This window comes from Periplaneta americana, chromosome 9 (assembly GCF_040183065.1).
Source record: "Periplaneta americana isolate PAMFEO1 chromosome 9, P.americana_PAMFEO1_priV1, whole genome shotgun sequence".
NCBI classification, from domain to species: domain Eukaryota; kingdom Metazoa; phylum Arthropoda; class Insecta; order Blattodea; family Blattidae; genus Periplaneta; species Periplaneta americana.
This window is the reverse complement of record NC_091125.1, coordinates 84,017,991-84,039,562: the sequence shown is the minus strand read 5'-3', so window position 1 is coordinate 84,039,562 and position 21,572 is coordinate 84,017,991. Positions and strand designations below refer to the sequence as shown.

At 34.1% G+C, this 21,572-nt stretch overlaps 1 protein-coding gene across 4 annotated transcripts in view; it reads left to right on the top strand.

The window, feature by feature from the left end:
• The first annotated feature begins 1,373 nt into the window (after positions 1-1,373).
• Positions 1,374-21,572, top strand: part of FAM21 (Family with sequence similarity 21) — a 67,384-nt gene continuing 47,185 nt past the window's right edge. For 2 of the 4 annotated variants that reach the window (XM_069835140.1, XM_069835138.1), the window contains exons 1-6: positions 1,382-1,720; positions 8,065-8,193; positions 10,723-10,914; positions 12,103-12,236; positions 15,566-15,785; positions 18,227-18,362. In XM_069835140.1, the coding sequence (XP_069691241.1) occupies positions 1,718-1,720; positions 8,065-8,193; positions 10,723-10,914; positions 12,103-12,236; positions 15,566-15,785; positions 18,227-18,362 (814 nt within the window). In that variant the 5' untranslated portion in view covers positions 1,382-1,717. Of the gene's footprint in view, positions 1,721-8,064; positions 8,194-10,722; positions 10,915-12,102; positions 12,237-15,565; positions 15,786-18,226; positions 18,363-21,572 lie in introns of all 4 variants that reach the window. The other 2 variants (XM_069835141.1, XM_069835139.1) reach the window with 2 other exon arrangements.

Below are 21,572 nucleotides of genomic sequence, written 5' to 3'. Positions count from 1 at the left end.
CAAAGTTAAAAAAAAAAAGTACTATATCCGAGTTCAGACGTAGTGGGTTTCCGTCCATATGGAGTAATATGGAAAATGAAAATTCTTCAGCCAATACAATGGAACCACCATTAAAGCGAAGAAAAGGAGATGATGAATTGAAATACAGGCAGCTGTACTACAGCATACTAGATCGTATGCACATGGAAATTACTGACAGATTTTCTGATTATGAAAAGCTTCAGTTCACACATCTTCTAGATTCTCAAAAATGTTCTGCTTATAGAGAAAACTTCCCGAATGAGGCACTAAACAAATTATTTCAGTCCTATAACAGTCACTTTGATCAAGTACGTTTGAAAAATGAATTAAGTGTAATATATTCAGCAGAAGTCTTTGATTTTTCGAACAAACCTATCCATGAAATATCTGTCATATATGAAAATCAGCTGAACCAAGTTATTCCTGAAGTCCTTAAATTGGCAACATTAATTGTGACAATACCAGCTACGTCAGCATCGGTAGAAAGAACATTTTCTGCGTTGAAGAGAATAAAATCCTACTGTAGATCAACTCATACACAAGAACGTTTATCTGGCTTGGCACTATTATCCATTGAAAAGTCATTTCTACAGAAACTTTGCAAGTGGCCCAACTGTAATTTCAAGGACGAAGGCATCAACGTATTTTCGTCCCAATCAAGACGTCTGGAATTCACATACATATGTAAGGAATTTTATTATAGGGATTTTAAAATATATTTTGTGTAATAATAGGGTCAGTGGTAGCCCAAACCCTTTAACCAGTATACGCCACTGTGTTAACTTAATAACAATAACTATGAAAGACTGAACACAATAACAAAAAATTGGAGGCAATTTATAACACATAAGGATTATGGTATCATGATTGCCGACTATGAAAATCTTACACAACAATGTTAAAAAAATAAAACGTCCGGTGTCCTATATATAGGACGTCAGTCTTATCTGGGTTAATAGCAAAATAAAATTACATATATGCACATTATCAAGTATTACAAAGAAATAGACGTGATAAGTGACCGCAAATTGTCTACGATGAGAACGAAAACGATGGACTATCTCAACCATAATATGTTTATAATTCCTATAATATGTTTATAATTCCCATAATATGAGACATGTCAGAGCCTTGACATGTCTACGATTATTCTTGAAACTACAATAGAAGTGTACTAATTAACAATAGAACAATCTCCTCTTGATATTTAATAATCTATTACTTTAGTAATCGACACGTCTTCATATTTTTTACTTTAAATTGTATTGTCATGTTGCAACTATGACGTAATTCATAATCCACCAATAACAGTAATGCTACACTTTACGATGACTTATTTCCTAAATGACCTTGAACGGAGTTCGCTGTTTCGCGATTGCAAGTCGGCTGATGGTGTTTGATGTATCTACGTTTGTTGACTGATGACAGTTTCGTGTTGGAGGCGTAACTGTGAAATGTCTCTCGGGGAAAGGTGTTATTGTGAATATATTACTATATACAGGTTATTGTAACTTTCTTCATGTGCGCAAAGTGTGTCTGACGAGTAGTTTTGTTGTTCGAAGCACTGTTTCTTGTTTCTGTAGTATTAGAAGTTTCCGGGTTGTCATTTCGTAGGTCACAGTCGTTATTAGAGCAAGACAGTTGAAATGCATAATAACTGTCCGTAACGATTCCTGTCATTCTTTTTCTCTCAGCAATGGTAAGATGATGTTTCATATTGGTGATGGGATGGTTTTTACATAACCTCTGTTAATATCTAATTATTGTGAAAGTCATTAGAAGAGCTACTTTGCAATTTTGACAACAATTCTGAGTGAAATTATTCAAACAGTGCAGCGTTTCTTTATAATTAGAACGTAATTATAAGCATATCTGTGCAATTCATCCTGACAAGCTGCAGTGTGAGCTATCACTGAAAGTGTTTTAAGTGACACGTATAAATGACTAGGCTATGTATCATTTTATTTTACTTAAAATATACAGCATATTTAATCGTTCATACAGAGTAACTAACAAATGAATCAAGACTTCAGACCTGCACTTACTACATGCATTTTCCACTGTGCTGACAGTTTTAAGTTACCGGTACCGCAATTACTGTAGATTTGTTTTCAATAGTAGCCTGTATGTGAAAGGTAAGCATATTATACAGAAAATTTAGTTTCGTGTACCAGTAACAGAGTCCTTTATTGAAGTGTATAGCCTAGCATCAATATTTACACTTTCGAGTTTCAAATATTTTGATGTACGTGGACTTCTGTTATAACACTTCACTTTGCCTGCTATATATTAGCTGAACAATGACATTTGGTTAGTTATCATTGTAAGCTTTTTAATTTTTAATATAAGTGATGTAGAGACTAGAAAGGATTTTTGCATACAGAGTTTTGTTAATTATTCTTCAAGATTTCTGTATAAACATAAAGCATTTATAAAAAATTGGAATGTTAGTTAATGTCAGTTTTCATAATATTTTTATGTTTTACTCATATTTTGTTAAGAACTGTATTTAATAAATCTTGAGTCATATAAATATAAGGTCCATAGGGTAATTTTAAAGATATGATAGAAAGGTATGGTGTCATATCACTTAAATAATCCCATCAACTAACCCACTAATCTTGTTAAGTACATACGTTCTTATGCGTTAGATGGGTTAAATGAGGGGATAGCTAAGTGACACTAAGCCAAGATAAGTATATGAGACAAGGTTAGTGGATTAATTGAGGGGAATATTTAAGTGATATGACATACCTTTCCATCGTATCTTTAAAATCACCTCGGGGGTTTGTTATTCGGTTGAACATCATGTGATTAAGAAATCATTATTTATATATTTTCATCTCATACACATGGAAAATGCCGGATGAAGATTAATCTGTTCTTTTTTCTTCTTTTTTTTTGTATTTCCAATATGTATCTTACATTTAAGGTTCCGAGACTCATTGTTTAGCTATAGACCTAGCTTTAAAATGACGTGATATAGGGCTAGGTTTAGATTAACCACTTTAGTTTTCTAAAAATGCTCTGTTTCTAGTGTTATTAGTCAAGACAATAGAATTTAGTAGCAAGTATAAATAGAGCAACCACTGATTTTTTTGAGTGCATTGAAAACTTTAACCAGTTTTTATTTTTGTGGAGCAACTTCCAATACCTAGCTACTTGTTCCCATGGCTTTTATGTTGTTGGGTTTTTTTTTTTTTTGGTGTTCACAGATTATAAATGTCTTTCTCGTTTTCTCTCTCTCTCTCTCTCTCTCTCTCTCTCTCTCCCTCCCCCCCCCCACCTCTGCAGTTTTCTTTCCATAAAAGTCGTAAATTAGATTCATTGCAGTACAATTTCTTCACCATAGTTTTGAAGCCTAGATCTTGCATTCTTTCGTTTTAGTGCCTGAATTGCTGATTTAGAACCACAAAGGATATAACAGTAGTAAACTTGTTTTATTTTAAGTGTTAAATTTTTATAGATGTTTTAATTGCTATAAAAATATATTTTCTCATTGACTATAGACTGGCATGACGTGGTAAAGTTAAAACAGCTGTTCCACCAGCTCTCCCCCCTGCTATAGCTATATTGTTAGAGAGATCTGTGTGTGGTAAAAGCAAAGCCATTTGTTGGCCGGGTAACTAATGCTTGTCGTTTCTAATGTACGGTACTGGTACATAGTTTAAGAATGGTGGCCCTATATCAGAATTTTTAGGAATACTTTCCTTTAATTTCGGAGTGTGGGAGATAATATGGTAGGCTATTTTAATGTTTCAGCTTTCGTCTTAACCATCCTAAACTAACTTCATATTCTATACTATTTATGTACTGGTATATGGGACATTCCATGTGAAATTGGACATCAAAAAAACCTTACAAATGTGTTATTCCTCGAGAAAATTATATGTATAGAGGGATAGGAGATACTTTACTCTGTGAAGTCTGTTCTCGTTTAAGTTCTTTAGTTTTCATGTTTTAATGCGTTAAATTTATCGTATATCCGTAAAAATCGCCAGTTTCAAACAGTATAAACTTGAAACAAAACAACTTATGATAGACATTGCAACAAAAGTTCATATTATAGCTGAGAGTACGATTTTCATAAATATGCATTCATCATATTTTATATTAATTTTTAACAGGAGTATAAGTACATAATATCGATACTTGATTGACTTTCCCATGAAGAATAAAAATACAAATATAAGTATCAACTGATTCCTCTCTTTCTCTGAAGAAATTATATCAATTTCAATTTGGGCTTTCCATAAAAAGTGCTCCTGTAAAAAAAAAAAAATCCGTTAAATTATATTAGCTACACCCAAGTCCCAAGTCAGGTGATGTAATGCGCACACTTCGTTTCTGTACATGTGACATAAGCAAGAATTTTTCTGCACTGCTAGTAGAACAACAGATTAGTATGTCTAGATGGTACGAACCTGTCGTAGCTCCTGTGGTAGTCAATGAATTGTGCTGTAATTTTTTTTATTGGTAGGTCAATGTCTAAGTAAAACAGAAAATAATTAGAAATCAAATTTTTTTTTAAAGGCGAGACAGAAATACTAACTTCGAAGTGATCTGTTCAAAATAGACATTTACACCTTCAAACGTTGGTAAGCAGCACACTTTTTGTTTTTCATGTTAGATGGGAGTGAGAGAAATGTTGAGAAATAATGAGAATGACTTTTAAAAGTTATCGCTGCTCAAAATCTTTACTCATTACCGAGTTATAGTGAGGTAACAGTCAGTAGTCAGGACTCAACCAAATGCGTATAGTTTAGAATAAAACACAAATTTGTGTAAATTGAAAAGCACATATACTTCAGTAAAGTTACAAATAACTAATAGAAGTCAAAAGTTTGCATTGTTATTTTTTTTTTTTGTGGGGAAGTAATTCAAATACTAATTAAATGGGCTATGTCCTAATCTTATACAACAATGAATATGTTTAACAAATCTATATTGTTGGGAAGATAAGAGCTTAAGAGCTTTAAAATGAGATATTGTTGGAATTTCAATTTTAAAGAGTTCGGCAGTTACAGCTGCATAAAGAACGTAATTTTCTTCATATATGGTAAATTTGGCGAATTTTTGCACGAAAACTATTAGACCTAGGGATGTTATATTTCGAAAAAACATCAGTCTCTCTCTCTTAATTCTAATTGTATAAAAAATATAATGGAAATTAAAATAAATAAATAATCAGGTAAGTTATACAAGGCAATCAAAACAGAAACTGTTTCCTAAAAAAATTGAATATAGACAGTTTGGTACTTACAGCCTCATATAAATAAGAAATAAATCTCAATTAAAACACAAGCGTAAACTATCGTATACAGAACAGTGTAACATTCTCTACGACACTCAGGCCAGCATCAGTGCTTGTCATTCCTGGTGAACAGGATCTGCTACAGTCACTAGAGTCGGCTATTAAAATTACAGTATTCATATTGTTTACTAACCTTGACTACAGAAAGTGTTGAAAATGATCTTCCTCTGCTGCAACACGTTCCTGACATCTCCAAAGGAAATTGACATTTACATGTGCAAGTTCATCTTCTGTAATTCTGATTTCTCGTACAATACTGTCTTTTAACTCACGGATTGTGTGCAGATTGTCTTTGTATAGGCCTACTTTATTTTTTAGATTTCCCCATAAATAAAAATTGCAGGGTGACAAATCGGGGGACCTAGAGGGCCATAATCCTCTACTAATAACCCTGTCCTCGAATATTTCGCTAATCAAATTCAATGTTTCGGCTGCTGTATAGGCAGTTGATGACTCCTGCTGGAAATAAGCATTCTGACACTCAATATCGGTTAACTGTTCAAAAAATGGGTTGAGTGTTTGTGTTCTGTATCTGTCACCATTGATTGTATCATCAAAAAATATAGGGCCTATAATCCTATGTGCAATTGTAGCGCATCATACACCAACCTTCTCATAATGTAAAGGAGTTTCATGAATGAGATAAGGATTTTCTGTACTCCAGTATCTATTGTTTTGCGTATTTGCCACGTAAGTGAAACCATGCTTCATCTGTAAAAATAATTACTGTAGGCTCCACAATGCTATCGGCAACACTTTGTAAAAGCCAGTTACAAAAATTCACATGACTCACATTATCTCTAGGTTGTAATTCATGCACTATTGTCACTCCGTAGGGATTAAATTTAAGAATTTTAGTGACTCTAAATGCAGAGGTTTCGAAACACTTGTTTCTTGTGAGAGATGGCAGAGAGATTTTCGAGAAGAATGTTCTAACCTTTCTCCTATCTCATCGAGCTTTTCCTCAGTAAGTTCACTTGAGTTTCTCTTTCCACGTTTATTCAGAGCTGACTCGGTTCTTTAAACTTTTACGAGGTTTAATATAGTCATCCTATGTGGAATGGGAACACCAGGAAATTGCGTTGCTAAACGTTGTCGCACCGTTCCACAATTCAAATAACAAGATAAATCCATTGTTGTAATGTGAACTTCTGTGGTGCAGCTATAATTTGCAATGTATTTGTATTTGATCATTAGGACTTTTATTTGTTCCATATACATATTCTAATGCAGTTTTATGCTTTCAGTAAAATGTCTGTTGTTTTCAAATAAACTATTATTTCATTAAAGTGACCTGCAAAGCACTTTTATCTGCTAATTATACCATTGTCAAGTAATTTAACTTCTATTTTCGCAGTAAGTTAATTTTGAACAGTGAGGCCTGGTACTAATGTGTGCCTAACGTGATTCATTATTTTCACACTAGTGGGAACAAAATCGGACAAAGCACGAACCTTGTAGGATGATGGTGACAACGATAATGATCTCTTTTCTGCAGCCATTATACCGAAAAGAATGCTTTTGATATATCATATGTATCTATCCGTCTATTTTTAACTAGTCTTTCCTTTTTAAACATCTTGATGGATTATATAAATTGATAGAGCTAAGAAACATACATTAAATTGACAAATGTTAGACTATTAATAATAATAATAATAATAATAATAATATTAATAATAATACGTTATGCAAAATAGTCTACAACAAAAATACTTATTTAATCAAAATTATGTAAAAAAATTATACGTCTTAAAAAATTAATAAAAGTAACAATATATTGTCCTTTAAAACCCTTTGCTGGAAATAGAAAATTACTGTTCAATGAAAAAAGCACATAATGACTATTTGGTCAAAATCTACCCGAAAAGATTTTCACAAAATATAGTTTCAAACATTTTAGCGAGAGTAGCAAAAAATGTTCGATAAAGTAAGTAGAAAAAAATGGCTATTGAATCAAAAGACTTCTATAAAAGTAACATTAAGTAGGCCTGCATACGTCATTTTAAATTCTCTGGCGAAAGTAACATTAAATTATTATTGATAAAAATAAATAATGCAGAGAAATTATTTGATTACTTACTTACAAATGGCTTTTAAAGAACCTGGCAGTTCATTGCCACCCTCACATAAGCCTGCCATTATTCCTTATCCCGAGCAAGAATAATCCTGTCTCTAGTATCATATCCCACCTCTCTTAAATCCATTATAATATTATCTTCCCGTCTATGTCTCGTCCTCCTCAAAGGTCTTTTTCCCTCAGGTCTCCCAACTAATACTCTATACGCATTTCTGGATTCACCCATATGCGCTACATACCCTGGCCATCTTAAGAATCTAGATTTAATGTTCTTAATTATATTAGGTAATTATCTGATTAGAAGACTTAAACAAAAATAGCAGTAATTCCATTTCAAAATCTCTACCAAAGTAGCAAAGAAATATTATTTGATAAAATAAAAATTACAAAATGCCTAAATTAGACCTGGAGGCCTAAAGAAAAATAATGCCCTTTGGCCAGTGTTGCACAAAATGACTGATGAAAACCTACTCTCAAGAACTTAAAAAAAAAAAAAAAAAAAAAAAAAGAAATAGCAATCTTATGATGAAACATCGTAAAATTGTTGTTTCTTGAAGAATAGCACAAATATATTCTTCATCATTACTCTTATCCTAATGTTTTCATTTTTATTCTGAGCCTGTGATAAAAACACAAAACAAAATTTCAGGAGGAATCAAAGGAATCTGTAAAACCATGGGAGAAACCGTGGACAACAGAGGAGATGAGACAGCAGAGTGCCAACTGGAACTTGGCTGGGGATGCAGGCCTACTGCGACATCTCCAGCAATTTTCCCAGGTAAGATAATTCTGTTCAACAGTGAGTCTGTTAAACCATACTGTGTTTTATATTCCATTTATTTTTTGTGTGTGTGTGAGAGGGGGGGGTTGCGTGCTTGTGTGTGTGTGTTTTTTTTTTTTGTGTTTTCTTTTCTTTGGCAATTTCTCCCAGAACTAACCATGCTGACAAACGTGTCTCTAATCCATAAACTTGTCCAGTTCCATAGCACAAGAAAATGGATATAACCCAACATAATCGACTTACTTACTTACTGGCTTTTAAGGAACCCGGAGGTTCATTGCCGCCCTCATATAAGCCCACCATTGGTCCCTATCCTGAGCAAGATTAATCCATTCTCTCTCATATCCTACCTCCCTCAAATCCATTTTAATATTATCTTCCCATCTACGTCTTGGTCTCCCTAAAGGTTTTTTCCCTCCAGCCTCCCAACTAACACTCTATATGCATTTCTGGATTTGCCCATACGTGCACATGCCCTGCCCATCTCAAACGTCTGGATTTAATGTTCCTAATTATGTCAGGTGAAGAATACAATGTGTGCAGTTCTGTGTTGTGTCAACATAATCGACAGCATCATAAAAAAGACAAAATGTAATCACAAGAAACAAAGAAGCACAAAACAAGCCCAAGATATCAACAAGTACATCACACTAACATACGAAAATAAAAATACGTACAAAATACATCTCCTTTCTCCTATAGAACATATAAGATACAAAAAAGACAGACCTACAAATACAGGTGTTTACAATTACATCTAGTAGGATCGCAAGGCTTGTGTTGCATTGCTGTCTTCTGGATTGATTTCCAGATTATGGGGTGCACAATGGCCTTTTGTGCCTAAGTGCTATAGTTTTATACCCTTAATTCAGACGAAGAAGAGAATAAATGTTTACAAATTAACTTGTTTAAATAGTTGTAATGGATAAATTGGGATATCTTTTCAAACATTACAACGAACACATCACAGCCATAACCATATCACACCATATCTCTATCTAGCCTACTCAGAACACTTCCCCAACTCCAACCACGACTACAGCAATATAGAAACAGACATGAAAATTTTACACATTGATCCCAATAGCCAAAAACTAAACATACTAGAATTATACAAAATATATAGACACACAAAAACACATGCACAACACATTCTAAATATTAATCTGAATATTAAGTTTCATATGTTAACACAGTGAAATATAAAAATTGTTAATTTAACTAGTTTTAAGTATTATTATTAGTGATGTGTTTCAAGAATGAATATTATATCTACATAACTTATTTCTAGTACACACATGAAAATGTTTCCATACTGTGCCTCTATATTTATGTTGCTATTCTCTAAGCCTTGGATTAATTAAAATTTCATTGAAGTTAACATTCAGTGGAGTTAATCCACTTTGGTTTCTTTCTAATCATATATGTATTTTACACATTCTAATAACGTGTGTGAGAGCTTCAGTTTGAGTTTGACGAACGGTATAAAGTGGTCTGTCTGTTACTTACATGACTTCTGTAAAGCTGGTGCTATGTTGCTTCGTACGAATATCTCATTCTTGCTCTTGTTTCAAGTGTATTTTTTATTTGCGTTGTTAATTGTTGGAAATGTCTCATATATATATATATATATATATATATATATATATATATGTTGTTGTTGTTTTCTAATGCCAGGCGTTTGACAATAAAGTCATTTGACCTCTTGCACTCCAATATTTTTCAAAGATATTATCATGGCCAGCCACTGAAGCACAGATTTTGAGGTGTTCCGAATCCATTTCTCGGTTTGAGTTGCACAATGGACAGTTAGGGGACTGATATATTCCAATTCTATGCAGGTGTTTGGCCAAACAATCATGGCTGTTGCCAATCTAAATGCAGCTACAAACGATTTTCGTGGTAAATCGGAAATTAACTGTGGATTATATATATATATATTATATATACACTATGTAACATTCTTCTAGAAGCTGAATTTTGTGTTGTCTATGAAGTTGATTTTTGCGTTGTCCATATTCATATTTTCAGCACAGTATATATTTATCTTGTTAATTGTGGGATTGTCTAAAATTTTTATGTATTGATATTCAGTGTATCCTGACGTCAAGACTTTTTATATCAGTATGTGAAGAAGTTTCTTCTCCCTTATATTACATTTTCAATGCGTTTGTAATGTAGACCTAGTTAAGTCTGCAGATCCGATTTTGAATATTTGAGATGGTAGGCCTACATCTTTTTATTTGTTGATACAGTATATCGTTGAAGACATGAACTGTGTTCATTGCTACAAAAGATTGGTGTCAAAGATTCATATTGAATTTGCTGGATATTATATCCTATACCAGATTTCTTATTTTCTGATTTTAAAGAAACATCTGTATTTGTTTACAGTCTTCGTACTGGTAATTGATTTTTCTAGTTTCATTTTTCTTATTGTGTCCACTAAAATAGCAGCAAAAGCTCACTCTGGTCAGTGGAGATGAGGCATTATTAAATAAATTTCTCCTGTGTTTTTTGTTTCAGAATCTGCTTGCACAGACACATGCAACAGAAGTGGCTCTCGATTCTCTAATAGAACAGTTGAAGGCCACTTCGACAGATGTGAGCAATGTTACCAATCAGTTCCTATGCTTAGCCAATACCCAGTTCCTTGAAAACAGAGTGTATGACGATGATGACAAGGAAACTCCAGAAGAAAAGAAGGAAGAATCCAAGGTTAGAACAATAACATATGAAAAACTATAGACTTTATATTATATTTTAAAATTTTTTTGTATAACGCCCATTGATTGCTATGGGTTAATTTTTATTGGTTTCATGTGACAATGATATTAATGAAAGGAATCATATTCTAGATTTCATCAAATTTTGAGGATCTCTGAACTCTTTCTTCTATACCATTAGTTCATTGTGTGCATGTGAGTGTGCTTTCTTTCCTTTCCTCTTTCTTATATTTTTCTTTTATCTCTTTTTTTTTTTCTTCTTTCTCCGCTGTCAGTCCTCTCCTTTCTTCATTTCTCTATTTCTCTCTCTCTCTCACTACTCTTGTATCTTCTCTCTTCCATTTCTCTTCTGATTATTGTCATCTCTACTTTATTTTGTATTCGCTTTTCTATTTCATAGCTCAATATTTATTCTTCTTTCCTAACCTATCTTTTTCTCCACTCCTCTCTTCTCTACTGATCTCTCTCCTCTCCTCTCCTCTCCTCTTCTGCTTTGTTCTCCTCTTTTGTCTTGTTTGATCTCCTCCACGCCACTCTTCCTTTTTGATCTTCTTCTTGTAACGTTCAACAGGTTCTGGAAGATTTATTATGTTTCCTTTCTAGCAGTGTGGTGTAGTGGAGTAATATCTATTGTGGGATTCCAAAAATCGCACAACAATTTTCAACTGGCGCACATGTGGCACACGAGAACAAGTGCCATAAAATACCCTTCTTTTAGCATTTCAGATGATGGTTTAGTTTTAATGTCTTTGTATATAGTAGCATACAGATAATTTTTCAATGCTATGTCTGAGGTGTGTTCAACTTTGTGTTTGGTTTTGGTGAACATAAATCAATATTAATAACTTTACTAAAGGGCGTGAAGTATTTTTACCATAATATTTTTAATATCATCTTCCGCCATTAAAAACTGTTCTTCCCTTCCATTCTTCATTTTAAAAAGTTTTCTTCAGTTCACGCTACTGGTTTGGTTAATGTGAGGTTAGAGTTTTGAATAGAGTTTTGCTGTTTATGACCTTCCATGTTTCGCGTTCATATACTTAGCAAACATCAGAGGTGAACTCTGGCTAGCTGTCTGTCTGTCTGGCTTTCAAGTAGCTAGTACATGAAGGCCTCCAGTGTATTCCAGAGTTGTTTTCTTGATATTTTTAATGTTGTTTCGTGATATTACTTCCCCCAGCCCAAGACTAAAGAAGAACAAGAAGCAGAAGTAGTTGCTCGTGTCCGTGAAGCCCTCGCCCTTGGCATGTCAGTGTTAGACACCATGTTCGACACTGTCGATGTTCCAGCAAGTGACAGTGAGGATGAAGAAAGGTGCTTGAATGGTTTCTATTCTTACTATTAAAAATTCTCAAGTTTCGTACCTGGCCAACGATGATGGATTTCAAGAGTGATAAAAATTCTTAGCATAGCCTTATGTAGAAGTGAATCAAACAGTTTTGTTGGGCCACCTGTGCTTATCTTCTTAAATAATTTTTATAGCTTTTTTTATAACATTAACGTTTTCGATACTACTTATGTATCATCATCAGATGTTAGAGCATTGTGTTGACTATATGTAATGAAAACCTTGCCTCATGGTATTTTATGAATTTACTATTTGGTTGCATATTACTTATCATAATGTCTACAGTCCGTTATGATTTCTTAGCCTAGGTCAGTGTCTCTAATACACAATGAAATACAATTAAAATGCAATATAAAATACAATAAGATACAGTTTTAAACAATTTAAAAACACTATATAAAATATAACATGTAAAAACTGTGTACACTTGTTGGAATGGCTGTGTTGGTCAATTGTTTACGCCGTTAAATAGGGCAGTTTTTCTGGTCCTAATTCAAATTCATTGTCTGGAAAACGAAGCACTTATTGAGATCACTGAATTTCTGTCTATACTGTATGTTGTTATTAAGACCTTAATGGGCTTTTCATTTGTAACCAGTTTCACTCTAACTTAACTATTCAGAATTCATTGATGTCTACTGATATGCAAGTATCGGTGCTTAGACGTATGTAGTTACGTATGTAGTTAAAGAGTTAAAGTTATTAAAACAAAAACTAGATGATAACAACATCATACATATAAAAGCTGATAAAAATGATGCAGTAAGCTTAGTACTAATGAACAAAACAGAATATATATAGACAAAACTAAAGCATTTTTTAACAACAACCAGATCACCGAAATGACAGCAGACCCCACAGACACATACCAAAAACAAATCAAAACCGCCATAAAAAACGCACCAGATTTCATACCAAAAAGTAAAGCCCACAGCATTATTATGAAGAATCCTAAAGCACCAAACTTAAAAACTTCCCAAAACACATAAAACAGATATGACAATGAGACCAATAGACAATTGCAGGGAAGCACCAAATTACAAGCTCAATAAACATTTATATAAGTTTTTGAACAATAATATAATACAAGATACTCAATACAACATCATTAACACAAAACAAATTATAGAAAAACTTCAAAAATTGAAAACTACAAACAACACCAAAATATTATCACTGGATGTAACAAACTTATACACAAATATACCAATAGATGAAACCATTAACATAATAACTAAAAAACTCAATGAAGCCCTACTTGAGAATAACCTTATCCAACAGGTCACTCACTTACTAAAAATGTCATTAAAACAAAACTATTTCAAATTTGATAATAAAATATACACCCAATCTCCAGGTTTAGCTATGGGCGACCCCCTTTCCAGATACTTAGCAAACATATTCTTACAGGACCTAGAAAACAAACATATAAACAACTTAAGCAAGAAATTTAACTTTAGCATTTATGCAAGATATGTCGACGATACATTAATAGTATACGAAAACACTCAAAACTTGAATACACAAATACAGGATGATTTCAATAAATGGCATCAAAACATAAAATTTACATTAGAACAAAGTAATAAAAACAGTCTCAACTTCCTAGACTTAAACATAACAATAGAACCCCCTACAATAATATTTGATATATATAGGAAGCAAACAGCAACTACACACATTCCATAAAGAAACACTCCATACACCCCACTACGCACAAAATTAGTAAATTCCGTTTTCTCATCGATAGGTTACTCACAACCCCACTAAACAAAGATAATTACAACAAAGAAATTAATTACATAAAAAAACTAGCCATCGAGAACGGATACGAAAAACAACTAATTAATAGATTAATTCAAAAAAGGAAAACAAAATTAAATAAAAATGACTTTACCACACTCCAACCCGAAAAAACAAAAAACAATAAACATTGGCACAGGTTGACTTATTACGGTAAGATTTCAAATAAACTTTGTAACTTCTTCAAAAAAGAAAATATTAACATAGCTTCGAGCACCAATAATAAACTAAATAACATAATTCCCAACAAAATCAATAGTAACGAACCCCTCCTAAACAGTGGTATATACCAACTAAAATGTAAAAATTGCACAAAGACATATATAGGCCAGACCCGACGTAATTTCAAAATTAGGTACCAAGCCATTTCAATCAGATAATAAAGAATTGAACAAAAGCATATCCATTTTAAAAAAATCAGCATTATCATTCTGAAAGGGAGAGTGAACTTCTAGTGCTATACGAGCATACTGAACTATTACATTAACTCCCGGCTAGTACATTTTCACCCTCACCAGTTAACTGTGCTAAGGTTCCTTGTGGCTCAAGATTTCTTGCAAACAATTCCACATATCCTAGACTGGTTCCCTCTGCACATTGCCAACCACTAATCAGTGAATATGACATTGAAATGGACATCAGCCAGAATGATGTTAATGCCTAACATGAAAAAATTGGAGAACCCCGAGAAAATCCCCAACTGCGATTTTGTGCTCCACATATGTCACTATGGATTTTTCAAGTAAAAATCCTAAGCTGACTGGGACTCGGAACCCTGACCTCCTGCATGACGGGTTGATGGTCTAGAGTCTAAACCATGCAGCCACTGCAAGGAGTAGCAGCATTCATTAGTTAAATGTACTCAAATATTGTGTGACCAAATTACAAATAAATGGAATGCAGTAGTTTTATGGTACAAAATAATGTACTTACTGGGGATTCCTAGAGTTAAATTTTCACGAGTAATAATGGTAGATAAATTTTTCCTTGGTACATTCTTAACCACAAAGTTCTTTAACATACTGTAAATCTATAACATGGAGTTTCATGACTTTTTACTCGACTTCTGAGGATTTTATCACGTTTAAAAACCCATAATTATTGAACCTACAAACTTCGTATGCGTTGGCTAGAATAATAACCATTAGACCATTGAGAATTACATTAACTCTTCATCTAATACATTAAGGTCAACAGCATAATTCAGTCGGCTGAGGCACTTGCCTGTTGTTCTGGAGTTCGCTCGGGCATGGATTCGATTTCCACTTAGACTGATTACCTAGTTGGATTTTTTCCGGGTTTCCCAACCATAAGGTGAAAGTCGGGTAATCTATGGCAAATCCTCGGCCTCATCTTGCTATCACCAATCCCATCGATGCTAAATAACTCAGTAGTTGATACAGTATCGTTAAATAACCAATAAAAAAAATTAAAAAAAATTGACATTTTTCAGTGATAACAAGTAAATACAGAAATTTGCCATTTCTTGCAGCAGTGCAGGAAGAGTAGTTCTGGAACCGCATAATCCCTATCTGAATAGACCATTACCTTATCTGATTGGTTCTCGACAATTCATGGAGGATGACCACGTGGGACTTGGTTCACCCAGTGATTCTGAAGAAAATGGTGCAGACCTGAATTTAATCCAATCCAGTGAGAGTGAAAGTGAGATGGAGGTTGAAGAGAAGAACGTTCCCAAGAAGAGAACCAGAGTAAGTAGAAGTTAGAAGTAATATCCAATATGTGGAGTGAAACTTAGTTCATAGCAGTAAGATTTGTTGTGACTGTTACACTTTTACTACGTCATACTACTTTTGACCAATTAAAGATCACTGGTCATAGCTATGCATCTTCCCTGAAATCCTATTTACAAATAAATGAAGAGCACCATTCGGAAATCCTGAATAAGTAGAGGAATACACCATGTACATCAAAGAGTTCCACTTTTACGCACATGTCCAAAATAATATCAACTGAACGAACAACCACTAAAACATTCAAATTTGAAAATCGTACTTTCAATAATTGTTCCTTTGTGGCTGGTCATAATATCTTTGAAAAACATTGGAGTGCAAGAGGTCAAATGACTTTATTGTCAAACGCCTGGCATTATAAAACAACAACATAATTGTTCCTTTTAAAATTATTCATGTTTATTTTTTATTTCATCATCATTAATTAAAGCTTTTCTTGTTTATTTCATCATCCCCAATTAAAACTTTTCTAACACTTGTTTATATTATTTAGGTTATGTTATAGCTTCTGCTATATGATATTATGGATAGTTACGTATCAGAGATTGTTTAATACTAAGATTTATTGAAAATCATCTGTCAAGTGACGTTGATTACTGGGATCTGGATAATTGAAGTGGAATGCAATTGTTTTAATAAAAAATGAAGCTGAAACAAACAAGCCTTCTTAACTAGTAACCGTCCACAGAGTTCAATGAAGATTCCATAGTTGGCACAACTGATAACAAGAAAACGGCTAATCCTAACACACTACTGCCATCTAGCGTAATATTTATAATGTTGAGATGGTACAACAATACATTTGAAGACAGTTGTATTTTCGTAAGTCAATATTTTATTGTATTGGAGTACTTTATTACTTCTAATCTTTATATACTTTCTTCTAATCGTGTAATAGTCAATTATATCCCACTCGAGTTTTGATTTTCTCTTACTTACTTACTGGCTTTTAAGGAACCCGGAGGTTCATTGCCGCCCTCACATAAGCCTGCCATTGGTCCCTATCCTGAGCAAGATTAATCCATTCTCTATCATCATATCCCACCTCCCTCAAATTCATTTTAATATTACCTTCCCATTTACGTCTCAGTCTCCCTAAAGGTCTTTTTCCCTCCGGCCTCCCAACTAACACTCTATATGCATTTCTGGATTCGCCCATACGTGCTACATGCCCTGCCCATCTCATACGTCTGGATTTAATGTTCCTAATTATGTTAGGTGAAGAATACAATGTGTGCAGTTCTGTATTGTGTAACTTTCTCCATTCTCCTGTAACTTCATCTCTTTTAGCCCCAAATATTTTCCTAAGCACCTTATTCTCAAACACCCTTAACCTATGTTCCTCTCTCAAAGTGAGAGTTCAAGTTTCACAACCATAAAGAACAACCGGTAATATAACTGTTTTATAAATTCTAACTTTCAGAGTTTTTTACAGCAGACTGATTGATAAAAACTTTTCAACAGAATAATAACAGACATTTCCCATATTTATTCTGTGTTTAATTTCCTCCCGAGTATCATTTATATTTGTTACTGTTGCTCCAAGATATTTGAACTTCTCCACCTCTTCCAAAGATAAAAGTTCAATTTTTATATTTCCATTTCGTACAATATTCTCGTCACGAGACATAATCATATACTTTGTCTTTTCGGGATTTACTTCCAAACCTATCTCTTTACTTACTTCCAATAAAATTTCCGTGTTTTCCCTAATCGTTTGTGGATTTTCTCCTAACATATTCACGTCATCCGCATAGACAAGCAGCTGATGTAACCCGTTCAATTCCCGACCCTCTCTGTTATCCTGGACTTTCCTAATGGCATACTCTAGAGCAAAGTTAAATAGTAAAGGTGATAGTGCATCTCCTTGCTTTAGCCCACAGTGAATTGGAAACGCATCTGACAGAAACTGACCTATACGAACTCTGCTGTACGTTTCACTGAGACACATTTTAATTAATCTAACTAGTTTCTTGGGAATACCAAATTCAATAAGAATATCATATAAAACTTCTCTCTTAACCGAGTCATATGCCTTTTTGAAATCTATGAATAACTGATGCACTGTATCCTTATACTACCATTTTTTCTCCAATATCTGTCTAATACAAAATATCTGGTCAATAGTTGATCTATTACGCCTAAAACCACACTGATGATCCCCAATAATTTCATCTACATATGGAGTTAATCTTCTCAAAAGAATATTGGACAAAATTTTGTACGACGTCAACAAAAGTGATATTCCTCGAAAGTTACTACGGTTAGTCTTGTCCCCTTTGATTTTCTCTAGATAAATCAAAACCTCCAGTGAGATTACTGTTGATAACATTAATACGGAAGAAGGTATGACAATACATATGGTAAATAGTAGTTTATGACTGTGATATTTGTTGCAGTTGTCATCATCTAGTGCCAGTGTGAACTCAGATTTTGAAGCAAGTGATAGTAGCAGTGGAGGTGGTCCAGCACCAGGAAAGCAGAAGAAGGTGGAGAGTTCTGGATTATTTGGCAATGTTCCACCAGCAGATACAGGTGATATAGTTCTCTATTGTAATATGTTTTGCTGACTTGCACATCGAGTATTTCTTGTGGAGCTCTGACAGTAAGATGATCAGTGACAATGACGATGTTGAGACGATTATGATCGTGATAGTGGTGAGACACTGGCAGCAGCACATGAAACTAGAATATCTAGAGAAAACATCTTTTGTCCATAAAAAAATTCCACATAGGTATGTCAGAAATAAGCCCTGGTTTCTAGTAAAGAGAGCTATGTTCTGGTTTTTTTTTTTCTTCTGGCACAGCCAGCAGCCAAAGCTCACTGTCGAAGTTCCATTTGTTCACAAATGTGTAGCAACAACATTATGGTTGTAGAGAAATTAAAGTTCGACAGCTTCTCTTCCTGCCTCGTTTCAGCCTTTCCCTCTCCTCTCGGTTTTGATGCACTACAGGCTACTGGCTTATCATTTCAGTAAAGTTTTCTTAATCTACCATTCCCAGACGTCCCATAAAAATATGGGATCATCCCATTTTTTGCTAATGCATCCCGTTGTCCCGAGGAAAATCTTCGGGACAGCTTTCTGTCCCATATTTTAGAGTTCTGAACTGAGAAAAAATGGAAAAGTTACAATGTCTATTCTATATTACGAATTTATTATAAACATCACCTTCATCATTGCAGGTAACTGTAGATGGGCTATTATGAAACAATTATTGTGAGTTATTAATTTCTCAAGGCGAGTGATGACAACACCGCAACGGCAATAGTGATGCCCGATTGGCTTTGGCCATTCATGTGACCATGTCACATTGTCGCTAATCACCATTTCAAGTTACCTTGCTCCAAGAGAAACAGCATGTTGCTTCAGGAGCGGTCTGTTTGTGTATGAGTGCTGTTTATGCTTTTTAGTTTTCCTGTGGGTTTGTTGAGTAAGTGTATTTTTATAGATACTTTAAAAACTGAATTTCCATTTTTGAGAAAATCAACTAATTTGTGCGAGACCAACAAAGTGGAGTGTATGGTGGATTGTTTAGTGTCGAGCATGGCGGAAAGTCTGACGTTACCCAGCACATTGCTACGAAAAGTCATAAATCTGCATTTTTATATATACATTGTACGAGTCCAGTCCTTGAAAGAATTTTGTGAATTTGTGGGCAACGAATATAAAACAATTCTGGGACACTCGAAGACGTGGTTGTTATATCCAGCAATCAAGAGATTGAATGAAATGTTTGATGGACTCAAAGCCTATTTTCTTTCAATAGATAAATGTCCGACAATGCTGAAAGATTTTTTCCAAAACCCAGTGTCGAAGCTGTTTTTTACTTTCCTGGAGTTGCAGTGCATGTTCCATACTACTATCATGAATTTAGAAGTCGAAAATATAGCTTTCGTTGAAGCTCTATCAATTATACAGTCACTGATTGGAGCATTTCAGAGCCATAAAGTTGATTTTTACAGCACCTTTGTGTCCTGTATAAAATAATGGTCACTTATTTATGCTGAAATCAAACAGTATGTCTCAGGTGAAATTGACAAATGGAGCAACATCATTCCAAACTATGAATGAGACTGCTGACATATCAAACATTGTTGAATCTGATTTGTTTGATTAGGTAATGATAGTGAAAACAGCTCTAGAAGACACTGAAGCGAAGGACATGTTAAAATCCAAACATTTAGATGAAATCTGGGTGGATCTTTTTAAAAGTACTGAAGGAGAACTCTCAAATTTAAAGAAGGTAGTGGAGTTCCTTATGTGTATCCCTGGAACAGATATGTGTGTCGAAAGATTATTTTCTCGCATGAACACTCTATGGACTGATGAGAAAAATAAATTGTCTGTGAAAACAATAAAATCAATGCTTGTTGTAAAATCATTCTTCAGTGAGGATTGTGTTGCTTTTCATGACATGATTCTTCAAAGTAGACAATTGTTAAATGAAATTCATTCTTCAGAGAAATATTGCAAGGCCAAGGCGGATTGATTTATAAGAATATTGTCATGTGAGTAAAGTATTTTGTAGCTATTTCTGGAATAACTTAGTAAAAACAATTTGAAGGCAACTTACAAAATCAAGCTTAAACTTATTGCACATATGCACCCTAACAATTTTGTTTACTATTTGTTTATTTACTCTTAATAAAGTGTTTGTGTAGTAAACTTTACTACCCACACACGTTGAAAGATTGTCATATTTGATGGGTGCGCATATTAAACTTACTCAGTGGTAACTGATAAGTGTCCCGTATTTTTTTTTTCTGGGAACCCTACCTTAATCTGTATCCTGTAGAGGTCCTTATTGGGATGGTGCTGACCTTCCTTTCATACTTTTCTGCTAAGTCATCACAGTAGTAACAATAATCTTCAATATATCTGAAGTTGTTTCATTCTTTTCATTTGTATTTTATTATAGAACAGAATACAGATTTTCTGATTTTTTACAAGTGTATTTGTAATGTAGGGTAAATCGAAAGAATGAAACAACTTGACATATTTAATATAAAGTACCGGTAACTAATTATGATAGAAGAACTTGGAAGGCATTAATGGACGGTAAAACTGTCAGAGATTTACTTAGATCACAAAGATTCAATGTGGGAACAGCATGTCACGCAGTACCGTATGTGTCCAGGTGACAGTAGAGTCATTACCATACATAGGACAGCATGCCCATATGTATGGTTTCGATGGCAGTAGCAATATACTGTCTTAATTTTGGCGTGGGTGGCATCCTTTACATATCTAAAAAAAAAATACAGATAGTAAGGTCAAGTAACTTGGGTGACTAATTGCGAATTTTACGGTTATTGGCAATAACATGGAATCCAGCTGTGAAGCAGATGCTCTGTTAGGTAATTGCACTGTAATAATGAGGATGCCACTGCTTGTTGGAATAGATATTCGTTGCAATCCTCATCTAGCTGCAGGATTAGTCATTACTGCAGCATATCAAGATAGGTCACCTCAGTTACGTTGCCTTTCATGTAGAAAAATGGGTCATTGATTTTACTTTGTGATATGACGCAAAAATCTCGGTCTTGGGTGAATCTCGGACATGCTCATTGGTGGCATGAGGGTGCTCTGTGTTCTATACTAAAAAATGTTAGAAATTTACATGAAATATTGCTTTGTCACTGGAAACTGCATGGCCTGCAAAGTCTTAATCCTCCACATAGAACTGGTGTCATACGATCTTGTTGTTTAGTGCCAAGGCTTTATCAACTGCAAAACAGAAGTT